The 15709-nt window shown below is 38.4% G+C and overlaps 1 protein-coding gene across 8 annotated transcripts in view; it reads left to right on the top strand.

Moving 5' to 3' along the window:
- The window catches only part of UACA (uveal autoantigen with coiled-coil domains and ankyrin repeats), a 141111-nt gene that overhangs the window by 104860 nt on the left and 20542 nt on the right, over nucleotides 1–15709 (top strand). For all 8 annotated transcript variants that reach the window (XM_027569680.2, XM_027569681.2, XM_027569675.2 and 5 more), the window contains 5 exons: nucleotides 5371–5441; nucleotides 5545–5651; nucleotides 8111–8292; nucleotides 9433–9470; nucleotides 12408–12476. In XM_027569680.2, coding sequence (XP_027425481.1) covers nucleotides 5371–5441; nucleotides 5545–5651; nucleotides 8111–8292; nucleotides 9433–9470; nucleotides 12408–12476 — 467 coding nt within the window. The remainder of the gene's footprint in view (nucleotides 1–5370; nucleotides 5442–5544; nucleotides 5652–8110; nucleotides 8293–9432; nucleotides 9471–12407; nucleotides 12477–15709) is intronic.

Below are 15709 nucleotides of genomic sequence, written 5' to 3'. Positions count from 1 at the left end.
GTTTTGGGTGCAATTGTAAATGGGATCGACTCCTTGATTTGTCTTTCTCCTGTCTTGTTGTTGGTGTATAGGAATGCCACTGATTTCTGTGCATTGATTTTATATCCTGCTACTTGACTGGATTCCTGTATGAGTTCTAGCAGTTTTGGGGTGGAGTCTTTTGGGTTTTCCACATACAGTATCATATCATATGCAAAGAGTGAGAGTTTGTCTTCCTTTTTGCCGATTTGGATGCCTTTGATTTCTTTTTGGTGTCTGATTGCTGTGGCTAGGACTTCTAATACTATGTTGAATAGCAGTGGTGAGAGTGGACATCCCTGATGCGTTCCTGACCTTAGGGGAAAAGCTCTCAGCTTTCCCCCATGAGAATGATATTCGCTGTAGGTTTTTCATAGATGGCTTTTATGATATTGAGGTAGGTACCCTCTATCCCTATACTCTGAAGAGTTTTGATCAAGAAAGGATGCTGTACTTTGTCAAATGCTTTTTCTGCATCTATTGAGAGGATCATGTGATTCTTGTTCTTTCTTTTGTTAATGTATTGTATCACATTGATTGATTTGCGGATGTTGAACCATCCTTGCAGCCCAGGGATAAATCCCACTTGTTCGTGGTGAATAATCCTTTTAATGTACTGTTGGATCCTATTGGCTAGTATTTTGGTGAGAATTTTTGCATCCATGTTCATCGAGGATATTGGTCTGTAATTCTCCTTTTGGATGGGGTCTTTGTCTGGTTTTGGGATCAAGGTAATGGTGGCCTCATAAAACGAGTTTGGAAGTTTTCCTTCCATTTCTAGTTTTTGGAACAGTTTCAGGAGAATAGGTATTAATTCTTCTTGAAATGTTTGGTAGAATTCCCCTGGGAAGCCATCTGGCCCTGGGCTTTTGTTTGACTTTGGGAGATTTTGGATGACTGCTTCAATTTCCTTAGTGGTTATAGGTCTCTTCAGGTTTTCTGTTTCTTCCTGGTTCAATTTTGGTAGTTGATACATCTCTAGGATTGCACCCATTTCTTCCAGGTTATCTAATTTGCTGGCATAGAGTTGCTCATAATATGTTCTTGTAATTGTTTGTATGTCTTTGCTGTTGGTTGTGATCTCTCCTCTTTCATTCATGATTTTGTTGATTTGGGTCATTTCTCTTTTCTTTTTGATAAGTCTGGCCAGGGGTTTATCACTCTTGTTAATTCTTTCAAAGAACCAGCTCCTAGTTTCGTTGCTCTGTACTACTGTTCTTTTGGTTTCTAGTTCATTGATTTCTTTTGGTTTCTATTTCATTGATTTCTGCTCTGATCTTTATTATTTCTCTTCTCCTGCTGGATTTAGGCTTTATTTGCTCTTCTTTCTCCAGCTCCTTTAGGTGTAGGGTTAGGTTGTATATTTGAGACCTTTCTTGTTTCTTGAGAAAGGCTTGTATTGCTATATACTTTCCTCTCAGGACTGCCTTTGCTGTATCCCAAAGATTTTGAACAGTTGTGTTTTCATTTTCATTGGTTTCCATGAATTTTTTAAATTCTTCTTTAATTTCCTGGTTGACCCATTCATTCTTTAGTAGGATGCTCTTTAGCCTCCATGTATTTGAGTTCTTTCCGACTTTCCTCTTGTGATTGAGTTCTAGTTTCAAAGCACTGTGGTCTGAAAATATTCAGGGAATAATCCCAGTCTTTTGGTACCGGTTGAGACCTGATTCGTGACCTCGGATGTGATCAATTCTGGAGAATGTTCCATGGGCACTAGAGAAGAATGTGTATTCCGTTGCTTTGGGATGGAATGTTCTGAATATGTCTGTGAAGTCCATTTGGTCCAGTGTTTCATTTAAAGTCTTTATTTCCTTTTTGATCTTTTGCTTAGATGATCTGTCCATTTCAGTCAGGGGGTGTTAAAGTCCCCCACTATTATTGTATTGTTGTCCATGTGTTTCTTCGCTTTTGTTACTAATTGGCTTATATAATTGGCTGCTCCCATGTTAGGGGCATAGATATTTACAATTGTTAGATCTTCTTGGGGGATAGACCCTTTAAGTAGGATATAGTGTCCTTCCTCATCTCTGATTACAGCCTTTGTTTTAAAATCTAGTTTGTCTGATACAAGGATTGCCACCCCAGCTTTCTTTTGGTGTCCATTAGCATGGTAAATGGTTTTCCACCCCCTCACTTTCAAGGTGGGGGTGTCTTTGGGTCTAAAATGAGTCTCTTGCAGACAGCATATCGATGGGTCTTGTTTTTTAATCCAATCTGATAGCCTGTGTCTTTTGATTGGGGCATTTAGCCCATTTACATTCAGGGTAACTATTGAAAGGTATGAATTTAGTGCCATTGTATTGCCTGTAAGGTGACTGTGACTTTATATTGTCTATGTTCCTTTCTGATCTATGGTGCTTTTAGGCTCTCTCTTTGCTTAGTGGACCCCTTTCAATATTTCTTCTAGGGCTGGTTTCGTATTTGCAAATTCCTTTAGTTTTTGTTTGTCCTGGAAGCTTTTTATCTCTCCTTCAATTTTCAATGACAGCCTAGCTGGATATAGTATTCTTGGCTGCATATTTTTCTCGTTTAGTGCTCTGAAGATATCTTGCCAGTCCTTTCTGGCCTGCCAGGTCTCTGTGGATAGGTCTGTTGCCAATCTAATATTTCTACCATTGTAGGTTACATATCTCTTCTCCCGAGCTGCTTTCAGGATTTTCTCTTTGTCTCTGAGACTCGTAAGTTTTAGTATTAGATGTCGGGGTGTTGACCTATTATTATTGATTTTGAGAGGGGTTCTCTGTGCCTCCTGGATTTTGATGCCTGTTTCCTTCCCCACATTAGGGAAGTTCTCTGCTATAATTTGCTCCAATATACCTTCTGCCCCTCTCTCTCTTTCTTCTTCTTCTGGGATCCCAATTATTCTAATGTTGTTTCGTCTTATCGTATCGCTTATCTCTCGAATTCTGCCCTCGTGATCCCGTAGTTGTTTATCTCTCTTTTTCTCAGCCTCTATATTTTCCATCATTTGGTCTTCTATATCACTGATTCTCTTCTGCCTCATTTATCCTAGCAGTTAGTGCCCCCATTTTTGATTGCACCTCATCAATAGCCTTTTTGATTTGGACTTGGTTAGATTTTAGTTTTTATTTCTCCAGAAAGGGTTTCTCTAATAACTTCCACGCTTTTTTCAAGCCCAGCTAGTATCTTTAAAGTCATGATTCTGAACTCTAGGCCCGACATCGTACTAATGTCCGTATTGAGTAGGTCTCTGGCTGACGGTACTACCTCTTGTTCTTTTTGCTGAGGTGATTTTTTTCGTCTTGTCATTTTGTCCGGAGGAGAACAGATGAATGACAGAACAGAATGCTAACAGGTTAACATCGTCCCCAGCAAATATAGTGTATACAAATCAGAAAAGACCTGAAACCAGGGGAAAAGAAAGGGAAAGAAAGAAAAAAGAAAGAGAAAAAAAAAGATAAAAACAAAAACAGAACAATACAAAAAAAGCAGAATATGATCAAATATGTTCAGGATAGTGCATAGATCAGTGCCACACACTAGATTTTGGGCGTATTTTGGTCTGTTAGAAAAAAGTGCCTCCTAAATTTTAAAGGATGAAAGACATATATGTACAAAATAAGGGTTGATACAATGAAGGGATGGAAGATGACTGTAAAGATGAAAATTATAAAAGATTTTATAAAAGGAATTGATAAGATAAGTTGTTTGAAGAAAGAAAGAAGATTTAAAAAAAAAAGGGAGAGAATGTGATCAGGCAGGAGACTAGAACAAAGCCATACACTAGTGATTTAGGGTATATTTTGATCTGTTAGAAGAAACTGTATCTCAAAATTTTAAAGAGAGAACAACTTATATATATATGCCAAAAATAAGGGTAACTACTATGAAGGGATAAAATATGACTCTAAAAATGAAAAATAAAAAATGTTTTTTTTTAAAAAAGGGATTGATAAGATGGTTGAAAAAGGGAAAAAGAAAAATTAAAAAAAAAACAGTTAAAAAATTAACTTTGATGAACTAATGAATCATGGTAAAAAAAAAAAAAAAGCCATGAATTCTATGTGCAGTATTCCCCTAGCGCTGGAGTTCTCCCGTTGTCCTTGATTGGTAAACTTGGTCTTGGCTTTCTGGCTGTTCGTGCTGATCTTCTGGGGGAGGGGCCTGTTGCTGTGGTTTCCAAATGTCTTTGCTGGAGGCTGAATTGTCTCCGCCCTTGTCGGTATGGGCTAAGCAAGCTGCTGGGGTTTGCTCTCAGGAGCTTTTGTTCCCTGCAAGCTTTCCATACAGCTTTGGAGGATCAGGGCGAAAATGGTGGCCTCCCAATCTCCACCCGGAGGAGCTGAGAACTCGGGGCCCCGCTCCTCAGTGCGCCCCCAGAGAAAAGCAGTCACTCCCGTCTCCCTGGTCTCCTGCCGCACTCCGTGCTCACCCGGCCTGTGACCGAGCGTTTGTATCTCTGGCCCCCGATCCCGTGTGGAGTCTCCAAACCCAGTAGATCCCTGCGGTGCGTTCCCGCGCTGCTCCTCCCCGGGGGAGAAAGGGGAGTCTCCCCGGCTCTGCCGCTTGTTGGGTCCCTGCTGAAGGAGCAGTGGCCCGACTGTGTCGCCAGTCACGGTTTATGGCAACCCCGAGCTGAGAGCCCGCGCCTTGGCTCCGTCTCTGCAGCCGGCTTCCCCGCTCCGATACCTGGGAGCTCTGCCGCACTCAGGCACCCCCGGTCTTTCTGTGACCCCGAGGGTCCTGAGACCACACTGTCCCAGGAGGATTCCACCCCCCCGCTTAGCCACTGCAGCGACGTCCCTCAGTGGCGCCAACTTCTAAAAGGTCCGATTTTGTGCTCCGCTCCTCTATCACTTGCCAGAAGCGGCTGATGGAGGTCCCCTCCCCCGCCGTCTATCCTCCCGAATATCGCCTCAGATTCACTTCTCCGCATGTCCTACCTTACAGTAAGTGGTCGCTCCTCTGTTCAGAGAGTTGTTGCTACTCTCCTCTTCGATCTCCTGTTGAGTTCGTAGGTGTTCAGAATGGTTTGATCCCTATTGAGCTGAATTCCTGAGACCAGATGAAATCTAGGTCTCCTACTCCTCTGCCATCTTGCTCCGGCCCCTGATTTTTATTTCTACGTTTACACTTAGGGTAGCAGTATATTGTCTTCTGCAAGGGTAGCAATATTCCTTGGTCCCAGTAAATTGTGTAACATTTATAAAATGATCTGGTCTAACCCATTTTCTAAAGTCGGTGCTTATTATGCTAAACTGAGAGTGGACGATGTGAAGCTTGGTAGTTTAGAAATTGAAGAACTTATGCCTTATATGGATGTAGCAAATCACCGTGTGTCTTACCAACAGATGTTCACCATTTATCATTTTTCTTTGTTCCTCAAAGCCATGGCAGACTGTCCTTCCAGCATACAGCTGCTTTGTGACCATGGGGCCTCCGTGAATGCCAAAGATGTGGTAAGTCCGTTTATGTTTATTGTCATTTCAACTCATGTACTCTAACTTTTATGTTTTGCGAGATTTGTTGTCTTAATGCTGTTTTATTTTTCTTGTTGCTTAGGATGGGCGGACACCACTGGTTCTGGCTACTCAGATGTGTAGGCCAACAGTATGTCAACTGCTGATAGATAGGGGGGCGGAGATTAATTCCAGAGACAAACAAAACAGGTAATTCTTTTTATCACAGCTCCGTGGACACCAGCTGGATTCACAGTGACTCTGAAACTCTGCCGCTGTGACTTGTCCTTTCCATCCCCCTTTGGATCTCTCTTTCCTTGGAATTAGCACCCACTTTTGTTTTCTTTCTCTTTTCCCCAGAGTCTGATGAAGGAAGAAGAGGGAAATAAGGGGAGATGACAGGGTAAATGTGGAATACAAAGCAGTGATTAGAGCCTGTGTTCAGGTTAGAAAACCGAAGAAAGAGGAATTCTATCCCAGTTATTTATTTTAAAGCTTTAAAACAATCTTTAATGAAAGATGCACTCAGATAAGAAAATGAGGGAGAACAATAAAAAAATCCCACCTTCAGTCTGCTTCTTTGTTAGTGAATCTTTTGAGAGTAAAGGTTCTTGGATGTCCTGGAGCTTGATGTTTTTCGGTATAGACTTTCTCAGTGTGTTGTTTCTCCTTACCCTGCCTGGGCATAGTGCTATCTCCTTCTCTGAAACCAAGTTCATTTCCACACCCTGAGGTTCCCTGCATTTATTTTTGCTTCTGTGTTCCATGTCATTTTAGTTGGTGTGCACTAATACTTTCTCTCTGTAGCTCTCCCCTTGCCCTCCTCTAGGTCCAGTGTCTCGTGGCACTGCTATTATAATTCTCATGTTCATGGTCCCAGGGTTTCCGACAGTGATGCGTCTGAAATACATCCCATCTCCTAGTGGGAGCATTACAATAATTATAACAAATTTTGGGGGTTTTGTAAATGATTACTAGTAAAATTACTAGTAAAAATTGACTTAACTTTATTCTTCTAAACATGTATCCTATTTTTTTGTAGTTCACTAGAATTAGATAGGTATAAAAAAAAGTCCTTAGATGTCAATTTTATAGTTCTACTTGTTTTTATTTTTCAGACCTCTCAAAGGAGGAAATTCTTAAGCAATTAAGTCATTAATGTGATTATTAAGGAAGTGGCTTTTTTGCATTACTTTGTTTTTGCAGATACTGTAATCTGGTTCCAAGCATGACTAAGAAAATTGGGTTTAAAAATAAAGTTTAGGATCAGAGAGTGATGATCTGGTTGATCCATGTATAATGCCTTATTTTTTTTATAGATCTTATGTTTTCCCAAGCATTTTGGAATACCACACACACACACACACACACACACACACACACACACACACACACACACACACAAATGATGAGGTATGGCAATGTGTATTAAATAGGCTAGGTAGCAGACGGCTTTAAAAATAAATTAAAATGTGGGGCACCTGGGTGGCTCAGTCAGTTGAGTATCTGACTCTTGGTTTTGGCTCAGGTTGTGATCTCAGGATTATGAGATCGAGCCCTGTGTCTGGCTCCATGCTCAGCATGGAGTCTGTTTAAGACTCTTTCTCCCTCTCCCTCTGTACGCCCCGCAACTCATGCTCTCTTTCTCTCAAATAAATCTTTAAAAAAAATAAGTTAAAATCTTATATTTAAGAAGAAATTAAAAATAAATTAAAACTCTGTATTTTTTCCTTATCTATAACATTTTTTTCCCTAATAAAAAAACTTCGTTGGTGGTGCCCGGTGTATATAAAATTGTATTCCAGGAACTATTGCGGAGTATAAAAGAGAAATAGGATATACATAGAATAAAAGCAAGAATCTGTTTTCTTATGAAATCCAATATTCACAAAGACTGTGTTAGATATAGGATAAGTCACTTCATTTCATGAGGTATTTTTTGGTTTCCTCAGCAATAAAAATAGGAATGGGACAAAATAATTTCAAGGGTCCTTCTAAATTTCCATGACGATTCAATTGCTTAATTGCATTATTGCTATTTTTATTGTTAAGTGTTTCAGTGCTGATGATCCTGTCAAGGCAGAATAAACCAGTGGTCCATGATAATGGGGATAATTAAGGAAGGTTTATGGAGGAGGCGGTTTTTAAAATTAAGTGTGAAGATGTGAAGGTCTCCAGTTAGGAGAAGGAAAGCTCTTTTAAGGAGAGAAATCAGAACTGAAATCGGATTTTTGTTTTTGAGTAGAAGGGATTCGTTGAAGAGGTTTGCATGATGAGGTTCACTTCATGAAGGGGCTTTGAATAGTTTGGGTTTAGAGCTGTAGGTTTTGGGCAGTTGGGGTAACAGTATCAGTGATGGGAGATTTTTGTGGTAATTTACTTGTAGAACATAGAAATACTGGAGTAAAGGAGGTTAGTTTGGTAGTAGAAGCAACATATGTATGTAAGTGAGTGATGCAAGGTTTTTAGCTCTGCAAACTAAGACAGAAAGCAAATGTCTTTATAAATGTGATGAAGTTAAAATAGAAGATAAAAATAGGAAGTAAAATATAACAAGTATGACTTTTTAAAGTTATATCTATTCTTTAAGAAGGGGGCCTCTGGCAGGTTTCTGAAATATTTTCTTGGGTCTTTCTCAATGTCCTTTATGCTTCTGTCTTCCCTCTTAGAACTGCTCTCATGCTAGGTTGCGAGTATGGTTGTAAAGATGCTGTAGAAGTCTTACTTAAAAATGGTGCTGACGTAAGCCTGCTGGATGCCCTGGGCCATGATAGTTCTTACTATGCAAGAATTGGGGACAATCTGGACATTCTAACTTTATTGAAGACTGCGTCAGAAAATACCAACATAGGTAGGTAGCAAAGTAGCTAGAAAAGTCTAGCCTAATAGCAGCTTTTAAAGACTCAGATGGTGGAACTGCAGTTTGTAAGAAGCAAAGCATTCCTTAATGCTACACATCATTGGTCTGTCTCCCTCTGTGCCATGGCTTTGTGTTATTTGTGTTGTGTAGTAGTCACTTGCTTTGAGGCAGTGCCTGTTGTGTAGATTGGCTAGTTTATCAAGTAAACTCTACTGTACTATGGAGTAGGTTAAGGAATGAGGAGAAAGAGCCCAATCAAGCGTGTTTTACTAATATATATATATATATTTTTTTTTTGATGAGGAGGGCTGTAGCACTTAGCTTTTATACTTAACAAAATTTTAAAGAAAGAATCATTGTTTGAACATGCATGTAAAATATTCTACCAGTATTTATCAGATAACCGTATCTAGTATTTTTCTATGTTTATTAAAGAGAAATATCCTTCCAGTCTTTTCCCTATGCAGGAAGGAATAGCCTTCTAGTCTTTTCCCTATGTGGGAAATTGAGGTCACTAGTAGTGAGCTGCAGATTACTTTTTGTGTAATAAATTTTGAAGGGTTTTCCCTCATAGATAAACATTTTGTCTATAGTATGATTTTTATTAATGCATAAAAGTCCATATATTTAAGTTTAATTGAATTAACCAATTTTCTGTATGTGTCATTTGTTTACAGTTTTTGCTAACATCCATAACAATTTAGTGACTGTCATTATGCATATATATTTTAGCACATTTTTATTATAGTCTTAGGACCAATTCCTAGAAATTGCATCATATATTTCAGGATATACCCATTTCTTTAAGCTTTTGATATATATTGACAAATTGCCTTCCACTTTAGGAGTGTTTAAAATTTTGTATTTTGCAACTGCCTCCCTTTCCTAGCATTGGATATTATCTCTCTGGATGTAATCATAACAAAAAAAAATAATAATTTCGCAGTTTGATAGGTAAACATAGGTCACTGTCATTTTAACTGTAAAGTAGTAAGCTTTAGAGGGAACTTTAAAACTGATTTCTTTAATGACTCAATTGTATAGTTAGGGAATTCAAAATCTGCAATCTACCCAAGGTAACCTGCTATTTTGCTGTTCCCCTTCCTCCTCTCTTTCTCTCTAAATCTTTAGGGAGAGAACTTTGGAAGAAAGGACCATCTTTACAGCAGGTAGATCTTAATTTTAATTTTTAAAAGTTATATATATGGTACAATTTCGGTAAAGTGTTTACAGGTTAATGATTATACGTAGTTGTTTCACGTTTAAGTGCATGCTGTTCTCTCTGCCCAGTTAATCATGCCCATGTAGAATCCAGGTATTAAGATCCTGAGGCTTTGATGCAATCACTCAGTTTGAGACAGTGGATCTAAATGACAGTGATACAGTGAATGTATCCAATAGGATATAAATATCTTCCTGATTGCTGGCCTTGAGCCTCCGGCCCTTTCAAATGTGAGATAATGTACCTTGTTGAGATTCTTAAATGATGAATGTTAGCCTAGCAGGTCATAAACATAAACATTTCTCCCTTACTAATAGAGTGAAATGTTTACTGTTACAGAAAAATTCTTCCAGGGCCTTTAAGAAAGGAAGAAAACAGAATTCCAAACTGAATATATACTGTGATTTCAATACCACTGTTAATATTTTGCTTTCTTTGTACTTTTTTTGCCTTGTTGATATTTAAAAAGGACTTTGAAAAAAAACACAATATGTGAAAGAATTCATACTTTGCCCTAGTTTTATTATCAAATCACTATGTAACCCTGGTTTTGTGTCCCAGTCTCAGTAAATGTCTTGTTGTTTTTCCCTAATCTCTTCAGGTTAGCGTAAGTGGGGCTGGTTTACTGCTCTGTCACCATCTTGCTCAAGAGCTAGTGTAGGCAGCTTTCCTCTTCTGCTGGCTGTTTCCTTCCAGGCTTTCAGCTTTTCTCTAGTGAGAGGAACCTGAGCCCTTCCAAACCCTGAGGAGAGTAATCAGGTACCTTCTGAGAAATTCTGATCATCATTCTCACTGCACATCATTCCTTGACCTCTCACCAGAATCTGAAAGCTATATTAAAGCATGTTTTCCTCTCCAATCCATCAGAATTAAGTAATACATTCATGCCTGGGTCCTGTCTGCCATCACTTTGCCTTTCTATCTGGATCAGCTGTTTTTACCTTCTCTCCCATTCCTCAGACGACCTAAGTGGGAGTAGAGTGGAAAAAAAAATGCACCGTGTTGTGTCTGTACCAGCTATCTTATATGGGAGCAGAGAAAGTGATTTCTGAAATACATAGATATTTAAAATAAGGAATTATTGAATATTAATGTGGGAATGGTATTCTGTTTGGTGCTCCAGGAGTTATCTAAGTGAATACACAGAGTTAATATTCTGCTAGGAACAGTAAAACTCAGTATTTCCATTCTTTGTTGAATACCTTTTAAAATAGCTGCTGTAGATAGGATTTGTTACTGTACCAAGGGACATAGAGTCCCTGTAATCAGGAAGACTACAGTATAGTTTTAAAAATAAGACTTACTCAGTTGTTTGCCTAACAGACCTCTGTGGGGCACCTACGATATGCCACTTACTATTCTAGGTGCTGGCGAATCATAGTGTGCAAAGTTCCCGTCTCATGTTGCTCCCAGCCTGGTGAGAGAAGAGAACAATAAGCAAATGCTAGTGTTTAGTATCATAGCATCTGCTTTGAAGAAAAGTGAAACAGAATTAGGGGACGAATTGGGGAGAGGGCAGGAAGCTATTTTAGATGGCGTGGTCAGCAAAGGCCTCTCTCCGGAAGTGACATTGAGCAGAGGTGTGAAGGAAGCGAGAAGGGAGCCAAGGGGTTCTGTAGGAGAAGCCTTAGCAGGCAGAGGGAAGGGCTGGTGCCAGCCCCCTGATGCAGGAGTATGTTTAACACATCCATGGGGCAGTAGACCGTCAGCATGGAGGAGTGATGTGCGCATGACTGAGGAGGAAAGGCGGGTGAGGTAAGCAGTTGCCAGATGATGAAGGACCCTCTGAAGGGAAGGCAGGGATGAAGGTAGAATGAGGAAATGGCTCAGACCCCACACAAAGAACAGTCCTTTGCTGGAAGGAATGAAGCTAGAAATGTAGTTTGGGCCAAGTCATGGATATGGAATATCTTTCTAATCGGACCTTGTCCCTCTAATTCTAAATCCAAACTCATTAGAATGATAGTTAAAACACTTGGTTAAACAAGACTCAACAAATAATACAAAACATTAAAAAATTTTCTTGGAAAATTAAAGCACTAGCTTTTTTTTTTTTTAAGCTCTCAAAAAGAAAGACCATAGCTTTCTAAATTATTATGTAGATTTAAATGTCACTTTGGGCAAAAAAAAGGTTATATGCTCTCTTGTTTAATAATTATGTTATGTTTTTTTATTAAAGCAAATCTCTAGGCTGGAATAAGGTTTCAAAGCAGTAAGTGTACAAAACAGAACATGTACTGAACCAAGTCATTTAGAGATCTTTTACAGAGCTCTGGTCAGAGGGTTGTCTGTCTCTTTCTTACCATACCCTTTGATATTTTATCAGTGCTTAAAGAAATAAGTAATTTCCATATTTCTTTTCAACATTGATGTAACTCCCTCTCCTTTTTAAGTACTAGATTTTTCCTTTGGGAATGGTTGATGATGCCTTATAGTGCAACTTTAGTTTTGTGTCTAGTACAAATTCTACTTTTTAAATCTTGGTAACTTTAGTAAAAATAAATCCTTAACAGGATTTTAAATTTTATTATGTCTTCATATTTTAAAATAAATCATAGTTGATTTATGTAAAACCTGTAGTCCTTTGGGGAAGGTATGTGCTATGGTGAGTGCTGTGAATTGTGTAAGACTGATGAATCACAAACCTGTACCCCTGAAACAAATAATTCATTATATGTTAATAATAAAAAATAAAAATAAAACCTATACTCTTAAAGATGCTTTCCACTTGGAGTTTTAAGTGCAAACACTGCCATCTTGTGTTACATACAGTAAAATTTCATGTTGGATAAGCAGCACATCCCTAAATGTTGCCTACCGAGGAAAATGTACTTTTCTGTATTTCCATACTTGCCAACCTGTGTTCTCTTATGTTTCACTAAAGCGAAATTTGCCATACATGCTAGATGAAGTAAATATGAAGTCAAGTCAGAGGGAGCATCGAAACATTCAGGTAAAAAGAAAACAAAAGGTATCTTCTTTGTAAAGTATTGCTGTGTTGTTTGTAGTGGGGTCTGGTGGGAAGAGAAGGAGCACGAAACATGGGGGAGATGAACAGGGGAAGGAGGGCAGCCTGCTATATTTTGTGATTCTGTTTTCTTGCCCAATCCTTTCTAAAAGAATTGACTTTTGACACGAATGTTTGGGTCATATTATCTTACAGAAAGTATTGTTTTAATATGTATTAGGAAGCAAATAATTTAACAACTTTACATAACTTCTTATTGATTTAAATATATCTGTTTTGGGCCATAAATCCTAAATTTGTATTCATTTTAGAAAACTAGTATTAGTATTAGTATTGCAATGAAAAATGATGGTTATTAATGTAAATAAATATGTTTGTTTTAATATAAGTAATTTTTATTTGATGAAAAATCATTTTGTTTAACCATACAATGTTCTGTGTTAATCAGTGTTTAAAAAATAATTATTATGTGGATTATGTCAGAGGAGGAAGATTCCATAATTAAATGGTTTATTTTATGACTGAAACACCATTAAAATATAGGTTGTATAGCTGTTTTCCATATGACAAGACAAAAGCATTTTATTTGGGCTTTTATAGTTTACTATGTAGTGTTAAGAAAGTGAACTCTAGCCCAAAATTGGAGCCTTAAATGCTTCATCAGAGCACTGAGATAATTAGGTATAGCAAAAAAATAAATAAATAAATAAATTAGAACACTCCCATAAACTTGAGAGGTGTTAAGCAAAAGTTAAAATGGCATATTCTTCTGCTGTTTTCTGTTTCCAGGTGATGCTTTTGTTTACTGATTTTGTTAGAATCATGGTGGTTTGCTGTCTTGTGTATACTTGTATTAATTAGATAGCATAGGACCATAAACTTCTATAAGCACACCTCAGAGATATTGCAGTTCAGTCCCAGACCATTGCAATAAAGCAATTATTGCAGCAAAGCAAATATTGCCAATAAAGTGAGTCAAATGAATTTTTTGGTTTCCCAGCACATATAAAAATTATATTTGCATTATACTGTAGTCTGTATTTTTTTTTAAGATTTTTATTTACTTAGAGAGTGAGCAGGAGAGAGAGCACACAAGTTGAGGGGGAAGCAGAGGGAGAGGGAGAAGCAGACTCCCTGCTGAGCAAGGAGCCTGATGTGGGGTTCGATCCCAGGACCCTGGGATCATGACCTGAGCTGAAGGCAGACCTTGACTGACTGAGCCACCCAGGTGCCCCTATACTGTAGTCTGTTAAGTGTGCAGTAGCATTATATCTAAAAGACCCCCAATGTATATACCTTAATTTAAAAATACTTTATTACTGGGGTGCCTGTCTGGCTCAGTCAGAAGAGTGTGTGACTCTTGATCTCGGAGTCGTGAGTTCGAGCCCCATGTTGAGTGTGCAGATTACTTAAATAAATATTTTTTAAAAAGAAAAAATTTTTTTTAAATAAAAATATTTATTGCTAAAATATTCTAGTCCTCATTGGCATTTTCAGTGAGTTGTCATCTTTTTACTGGGCGGGGGGTCTTGCCTTGATGTTGATGGCTGCTGACTCACAAGGGTGGTGAGTTGTTGAAGCTTGGAGAGGCTGTGGCAATTTCTTAAAATACTACAGCAAGGAAGTTTGCCGCATTGATGAACTCCTAACAAGTTTCCTTGGTAGCATGCTGTTTGATAGTATTTTCCCCACAGAACTCCTTTCAAAATTGGGCCCGATCCCCTCAGTCCCTCTAAGTTTATGTCATGTTCTAAATCCATTGTTGCCATTTCAATAATCTTAATAGTATCTTCACCAGAAGTAGATTCCATCTCAAGAAACCACTTTCTTTGCTCATCCAAAGAAAGCAACTCCTCACTCATTAGTTTTATCATGGAATTGCTAGCGATTCAGCCCCATCTTCAGACTCCACTTCTAATTCCAGTTCTCTTGCTATTTCCACCACATCTGCAGTTACTTCCTCCACTGAAGCCTTGAACCCCTCAAAGTCCTCCATGAGGGTTGGAATGCACTTCTTCCAAACTCTCGTTAATGTTGGTATTTTAACCTCATTAGTCACAAATGTTCTTAATGTCGTCTGGAATGGTGAATCCTTTCCAGAAGGTTTTCAATTTCCTTTGCTCAGATCCATCAGAAGAATCTCCATCAAGGCGGCCATACATTAAAGAAATGTATTAAATACATTTCTCAATTAAACACAATTCTCTTAAAAACATTAAGAAATGTATTTCTTAAATAATAAGCCTGGAAAGTCGAAATTACTCCTTGATCCATGGGCTGCAGAATGGATGTTGTGTTAGCAGCCTTCATAGAATTCATAGAAGAGAGTTAGGGCTTTGCTCTGAATTAGGCTTTGGCTTAAGGGAATGTTGTGGCTGGTTTGATCTTCTATCTAGATCGCTAAAACTTTCTCCCTATCAGCTATAAGTCTGTTTTGCTTTCTTATCATTCATGTGTTCCCTGGAGTAGCACTTTTAATTTCTTTCAAGAGCTTTTCCTTTGCATTCCCAACTTGACTAACTGGTACAAGAGACCTAGCCTTTGGCTCTTTTTAGCTTCCGGCATGCCTTCCCCACTAAGCTTAATCATTTTTAGCTTTTAACTTAAGGTGAGAGATGTGTGACTCTTCCTTTCCCTTGAACACTTAGAGGCTATTGTAGGGTTGTTAATTGGTCTAATTTCAATACTGTTGTGTCTCAGGGAACAGGGGGGCCTGAGGAAGGGAGAGGGATGGGGGAACGGCCAGTGGGGAGAGCGTCAGAACACATAGAGCACTTACTGGTTAAGTTTGCCATCTTAGATGGGCACAGTTCATGGTGCCCCAAGACAATTACAGTCGTGTCATCAAGGTTCACTGATCACAGATCACCATAACAAATATAATAATAATAAAAAATTTCAAATATTGTGAGAGTTACCAAAATATGACAGAGACACAAAGTAAGCAAATGCTGGTGGAGAAATGGTGACGATAGACTAGCTCAATGCAGGGTTCCCTCAAACCTTCAATTTGTAAAAAACACAGTATTTGTGAAGCACAATATAGCAAAGCACAATAAATCAAGTATGCCTGTATATTACTTCTGACCTATAAATTTTAAGCCATTGAAATGTCATTGAAACTATTGTGTCTTTGGACTTAAAGCTGTTTTATTATATATGTATATATCCTTACATGATAGCAAACTGTTTTTAAAAATTTCTTCCATAAGAACTGC

The sequence above is a fragment of the Zalophus californianus genome, chromosome 6 (assembly GCF_009762305.2).
Source record: "Zalophus californianus isolate mZalCal1 chromosome 6, mZalCal1.pri.v2, whole genome shotgun sequence".
In the NCBI taxonomy this organism is placed as follows: Eukaryota; Metazoa; Chordata; class Mammalia; order Carnivora; family Otariidae; genus Zalophus; species Zalophus californianus.
This window is presented reverse-complemented; position numbering and strand designations above follow the sequence as displayed.